Below are 6,673 nucleotides of genomic sequence, written 5' to 3' on the forward strand. Positions count from 1 at the left end.
GTGGACGATCTTTAAGATCCCTTCCAGCCCAAACCATTCTGTGACATTCAGCTTTAGCTCCCGACTGGCCCTGATGTGGGGCTGTGCCTCTCCTGGCAGTGCCCACAGCCCCTCTGTCACCGGGGATCAGTCATGGCTGTATAGACTGTGCTGTTGCACCTGTGACTTTAACATTTTCTTAAATAAAAGGAAACCCCATGTGGGATCTTACTCTGCTCCCTCTGATCGCTGCAAAGGGCCGTCTGCTTTGAGGGCTGCTGTGACATATAAGAGCTAGAGGGGCTGTCACCTGGCAGGGCCTTTCTCTCCAATTATTTAGGATTAACATCATGTTCAAACCCTAAGCAATGACGCACTGTGCCAAGGAGAGTGGCAAATAACGTGTGGCTGGGGGCGGGGCAGCCTGTCAGCATGCTGTGGGAGCAGCTCCCGCCGTGGGGGCAGGTTCAGCGTTGAGGGGAGCTGGAGCCAGCTGGTTTTGGCATGCCTCAGCCCCCTCTGTTTGAGGCTATGGGGCTAATTATAGTACAGAATACTTTTTCTATCTGCTTAATGACATTCTGGGGACAGTGCTATTGCGGCTTGGCTGTGGGGATCGTGTGCATGTTGGGGGGCAATCACCCACCCCAGGGACCAGTGTTCACAACCATCAGTGCTTCATGCCAATGGGCTCAGTGCTGGGCTCCCTTTGGAGCCAGGAAAGTGCTGGACTGAGGGCTTGCATGAGAGGAGACATCCCCTGTGTTGCGGGTTACAACTGTTGTAAGTGACAAGAAGAGATGGAGGTATACGACAGGGAAATTCAGAGAGGTGCTGGATGTCCCTGACAGGCTTTAGGAGGTGGCTTTGCTCACTGGCTAAGAGGAACGGTGTTGCAGGCTTCGATACCAGTTTAGAACTCAGGGCTGGGAGGGTCAAGCATCTGCAGCGTGCTGTCTTCCCCTCTGTGGCAGCAATGTGCTCTCCCTCCCCATGGCACTGCCAATGCCAGAGAAGCAGGCTGGGGGACAGAAGTGGGGGCTGATCTCTGTGTTGGAGCAGCTGCTTTCATTTCTGGGGACTGGTTTCTGCTTCCTTTCACCTTTGTTTCTCTCCCCCTGTATCCACCTGATAACAAATCTCGCTCCTGTGCAGCCCCCCGTTGTGCCTGCCTGGTCCCGGGGCGCAGCAGCATCTCAGGGCAGCAGCAGTGACAAAAGCTGATTCAGAGCGGAGCACACTCCAGCCCCGGGGAGAGATGTGGAGCAAATGCCGGGTCATTCTGTCCCCCAACTCCCAGCAGTAACATCATAGTGAGCAGCCATCCCCAGTAACACAGGTTTTGCTGGGATTTCTGTAATTGCCCTGCCCTGCCCTAATGCTAGAGACGTGGGAGTGGGGCTGTCCCTCCCTGGGCAGAGTTTCACAGGCTCTTTGATGAATGCAGGGCAGATTGGGTGTCTCAGATCTCTGCCTTGCTCGTCAGGTGAATCCTGGGTCCCTTAATATCACCTTCCCTGGGACTGGGGCTGCCAAGCAGCTGGAATGAGCAGTGTCCAAAGGCAGCAGCTGCAGGGCACAAAAAAAGAGTAAAAAATAAGGGTGCAGAACATCCCTGAAACCTTATTTTTCAGGGGCCACAACATATCTTGCTGCACAGGGTGTTTCTTCCCTCCCACCCACCCACCCCGGATGTGCTGCGAGTTGCTGAGGCCACCGACAAGTGTACACCCTGCCCTCTGCATACTGGAGTGCTTGCTCCAAGCTGTTATTGCTGAGTATCCATGATTTATGCTTCTTGCCCCGCACTGTTAAAATACAGGACGTTTCACTGCAGCCAGCACTCGCCCTGGGAGTCCCCCGGGAGAGATTTGTGGGTGGTAATGAGAGCGCAGGAGCCTTTCACCTCGAGGACATCTCTCAGCATCCAGCTTCCTGTGCAAAGTGCTGACTGCAGTTGGGCTGATGCCCAGGCTGCGAGCTGCTCCTCAGGAGCTTTTCCTCTTGACAGTTTGTGGGCCAAGCTCGTGACACGGGTGGGGACTGAGCTCCAAGCAGGGGCACTTCTATCTGCCTCTGCAGGGCATGGTGCATCACCAGGGGATCATCCTGGGAGCAGGATCCCCGCTGCTCTTTTCCTGCACTTGCAGCAGAGGTGGGAAACGGCACCAAGTGGGTTAAGGTTTTGGGAGACAGATTTCCAGAGTGGTGAGGCCCCGTCCCCACTCCTTCCATTTCTAGTCTGCTGGTTGGAAGTTTTGAAGGGTGGATTGGGGTGGCCTCTTCCCCCTCCCTCACTCCCAAATCCTCACTGGTGTCAGGTCAGAGCTTCTTGTTGTTTGACACCCCTCCACTGATGCTCCTTCCCAGCACTGTGCCAGTGTCCTCCTGTAAACCCCTGAATTCACGTATCTTCCACAGAAGATACGTGCTTGTACCAGCATCAGCCAAAGGGTCCCTGCCAGAGGGGTGCTGAGCCCCCCTGGCTCTCCCCATGGCATGGGCCTCCTTCACCACCCCCACACTGTCCCCTTCCCAGGGTGTCGTTGCTCTCCTCCCATCCTTTTCTGCTCCTAACACAGCTTTCTAAAGACACGGGCCCAGACCTGCATGCAGCATCCCTCCGCAGTGGGGCAGAGGACAAGGATGGTGGGGTCCTTCCTCCTCCTCCTCCTCCTGCAGTCACTTGCACTGCCACCACTGCCAGCCACCCGCTCCGACCCCGGCAGCCTCAACAAAAGCAGCAGCGATGGAATGCACCGGGTAATGAGCAAATCAGCCGATGGCCAAAGTACAGTTACAAGTCGTCGCTGGGAGCTGCTCTCTTCCAAGAGAGCTAATTGAAAATACATTGAGACCATTATTAGTAATTACAAGGTGGTGGCGTTCTGCAGGGGAGCGCAGCATGGAACACGCATGCCGTGCGCTCGCCACCCTTCAGTGGGATGTGGAGGGGTAGAGGGGGCACGGATGGCGGGGTCCAGTGAGCAGGGGTGGGGGGACCACCACACTCACCTCCCCGCCTCTTTCCACAGTGCCTCTCCCAGGCTTCCCACAGATGCCAAGGGAATAGGGAGCTTGGGAAAGGGACTGGGAGCAAACTGGCTTCCGGGACGCAGCAAGGCTCCGGTTTGTGCCGGGGTAAACCTAACTCCTATACTGGCTTACTCCTTTTTCCCTGCAGCCTCCTCTGGCTGAGACCATCACGTGCCCTCGGGGAGGGTCCAAGGTCCAGCCAGGCAGGGGCTGTGTGGAGGTGAGGGCTGGCAGCCTGCTGCAAAATGAGGAACCTCTTCTTTCTCCTCGATATCCTGCAGCTCCTCGGTGAGTATGCCCCGGGCCCGACCGCCAAGGCGAGCAGGAGTGATCAGTGGGTGACTTCCCCATTTTGGGTGCACTGCTGGCAATCCAGTTTTGGAGCAGAGCTGTGGGGTCTGTCACTTCAGGCATATCTGTAACGTAAATGGGAAAAGGCATTCCCAACGGGACGGGGAGAAGGTGGTGGAGCGAGGCTGGGATTACTTTTGGGTGCCCACTGCCCTTCTGCAGCTCAGGTTTTCCTGCTCTTGAAGCCAACAGCTCTGCACTGCAGGACTGCGCTCTGCTGAATATGCATGTCGCTTTAATGTTCAGGGACTGAGCTTCCCTGGAGACAAGGCTGATTAAATAGCATGCTGATATTTCCAGGGTTGTGGAGGGTGCAGGGATGCATCAGCACAACTGCATGAGGGAGAAGGCTTTGGGAGATCAACCTCCTTGGTCTCAGAGCCACTGCTGCCCCCCTCTCCACCTGACCTCCAGTGCCTGGTCCCCTCCACTGTTGGCTTTCTACCTATTTTCTAGATCTGTGGGGGTTTTGCCTAAAGAAAAGATGATCCTTACTAAGAGGGAGTGTGGGTTTTTTTTGTTTGTTTTCTGCTTTTCTGTCTCATAACTCACTTGCTCGAAGCCATTTCATTCAGGCTGCTGGAGATTCATCTTCAGGTGAGCGTGCATCTCCCAGACGAGCCTGGGCAATGTCAGGCCGGGAGACGTGCGGCTCTGCCACGCTTGTGCAAGCGGAGTGGGTTGGAGTTAAAGCCCACCTCTGCCGCAGCCTGGCAAGCCCCATTGGGAAGACCACTATTTCCCAATTTGCCAGTGTCTCACGTTGTAGGACTCCCCTCAGTTTTCCCACTCCAGCCCCAAACACCTGAAACCAGACCATATTTTCTATTACATGTGCCGTAGCAAATGCCCTTTCTCCTCTCACCCTGGGTCCATGGTCCTGCCAGCTCTGTGTGTCCACTCCGTACTGATGGGAAACACCAAAGTCGAGGAGTGTCTGAACATTTGATTAGTCCAAGTGGCAACAAAACACACCATAATGAGTGGCTGGGTAGCAGGTATGTGTTAGTCTTGCCCACTGCCTGCAGGACTTTCCTGCTTTTTCTCTGCCTGCCATGTATTCATCCCTTACTCCTCTTCCTACCTGGGTGGGTAAAAACCATCACCCAGCCCCAAAAAATCCCCTGTGCAGAGGAGGCCCAGGGAGGAGGGCTGCAACTGCTCAACTGGGAACACACAAGGGCTGCTACTGGGTGGAAAACCCCCAGATCTGGCCCAAAAAAGCCAAGCCATCCCGTAGCACATTCCAGAGGGGGCTCCCAGTGCCCCCCGCAGACTGGGTCACGCTGGTTTCCCTGCTCCTCCCAGCTGCCGCCGCCGCCGTGTACAAGCAGTGGATCCCCAACACCAATTTTGAAACCGCCTCCAACTGGGATAAAGGCAGAGTCCCCTGTGCCAGCGACGTGGTTCATTTTGAGAAGAGCAAGGTATCAGGCATTTCTATTTTATTTCTTTTTTTTTTTTTTTGTTTTTTGTGCAAAACTCCATCAGGCATCGGGAAAGCCCTTTGCCTGCTGGGGAAAGCCTGCTTTTATTTTTCCTTCTCTTACAGGCCATCTCGGTCTTTGTGAGGTCTCCCCACGCACTGACAGCCATGGTAAGGCAGCGTACGGCGGTGCTTGGGGGGCGGGGGAGGGCAGGGCGGCTGGGTGACACGTCCCTCTGTCCCCCTCTCCTGCGACTTTGATACTTTGCTCCCTGGTCCAGCCAGGCCAAGGATGCCTTGGCTGGGGGGCAGGGGGAACAGGAGTCACAGCATCCTGGGTGTCTCTCTACCATGTAGCCAAAAAGCCCATTTCTGGAAGAAATTTGATTTCTTTCATTGGAAGAAATCAATGGAAAAAATTAAATTTTCATCCCCAAAGGAAGGATAAAATCCCCTCCATGGGGCTGCGACCCTGGCAGTAGTTTGCTGAGGAGCACCAACCCACGGCACTGCTGACACGGAGCTGTTTTTAGCCCCTGGTAGAGGCTAAGTGAAGCTGACATCAAAATATATTGAAATGAAAACAAATAGTTCTGGGAAATCCCAAAATGTTGCTGGGGAAATTTTCTTTCCAGTGCCCTTGGGTTCTATATTTTTCTGGAGCATTATTAGCCCGGCTGTGGCAGGACAGGCACAACACCCTACTGAAACGCAGCGTTGGGCAAGATTGTGTTGGGGGTCTTGCCTCGGAGGGGTTTCTGGGCAACCCAGTGTCCCCCCAAGAGAGGAGCCCTCCTGCAGCAGGCTGACAGACAGCCATGAAAGCGTGGGTTCTTGATCCCCACGCTTTGGAGGGTCAAATTTAACAGGAGGAATTTAAAGGAAAAGCAAACCCGCTGCCCCAACACACCCATGTGGGACGGGTCAGCCGCGAGCCCCATCCCAGCGCCGGGACAGCATGAAATGGCCTGGATCCTGATCGCAAAACCTCCTCCCCTGGACAGGATGAGCTTGCGGCTGGGTTTTCTCCCTCGGTTTTAGGGCAGTTTTGCTCTTTTATTGGCTGTTAAACCTGAACAAGCCCTTGAAATTTATGTGGTGTAATTTGTTCAGGCTGTCTACGCCACTAATAGTTTTGATGCTTTAATAACGCCATGTGCCACTTTTAATCCCTCTACAAATATTTGGAGGAGTTACTTTATTTATATGGCATTTTAAATATGACTTTTTGAAGGAAAGAATGTACTGGGGAAATACGTACAAATATAATGTAATAAATGATGTGGAATTTACCCAGAGAAGAAAAGAGCAAAATAACACTCCGGTAGATTTTATTTTACTTACAGATGAATGTATAATACTTCTAAAGTACTTTCATCAGAGGCCTGCAAAGCGCATAATTGCAAAGCAGCGTTATTCATTACGACGTGAGCCTTTCACTACCGTGCTGAGGCCCTGAGCCGGGGAGGCATCCGGCTGATGGAGGGGGACGCAACCTTCCTCTGCACCCCATTGCACCGCCTGTGGGCAGCCAAGCTCCTACCTGGCTTTTACCCTTCGTAGCATCGCTGCCAGCCCGATTCGCAATGAACCTTCCCAGGTGGGGGTTAATATTTCTTTTTAGTTTCGGCTCAGCCACCTCCCTCCCTCCCTGGCTGCCGTGCTCTGTTGTCACCAGGTGATAAGGGGACTGCCAAGATTAGGGATGAAAAAGGAACGAAGCCCAGCACCTGAGCCGGTCTGCCACTTGTGGGGATGGCGTGAAATTTGGCAACCAGTTGGTTAGAAAATGAATTGGTGGTGAGGCTTTGTGCAGAGAGGCTGGGCTGCACCTGTTCGGCTGCCGGCCGCGCCGCGCCGGAGCATTAATCACTTAAATCA

General features: G+C 54.0%; 1 protein-coding gene across 1 annotated transcript in view; it reads left to right on the forward strand.

The window, feature by feature from the left end:
- Positions 1 to 3,260: 3,260 nt before the first annotated feature.
- Positions 3,261 to 6,673, forward strand: part of AMN (amnion associated transmembrane protein) — a 20,867-nt gene continuing 17,454 nt past the window's right edge. Inside the window, 3 exon segments of the mRNA XM_010153059.1 lie at positions 3,261 to 3,303; positions 4,675 to 4,793; positions 4,919 to 4,963. Coding sequence (XP_010151361.1) covers positions 3,261 to 3,303; positions 4,675 to 4,793; positions 4,919 to 4,963 — 207 coding nt within the window.

This window comes from Eurypyga helias, unplaced genomic scaffold (assembly GCF_000690775.1).
Source record: "Eurypyga helias isolate BGI_N326 unplaced genomic scaffold, ASM69077v1 scaffold16170, whole genome shotgun sequence".
Lineage (NCBI taxonomy): Eukaryota > Metazoa > Chordata > Aves > Eurypygiformes > Eurypygidae > Eurypyga > Eurypyga helias.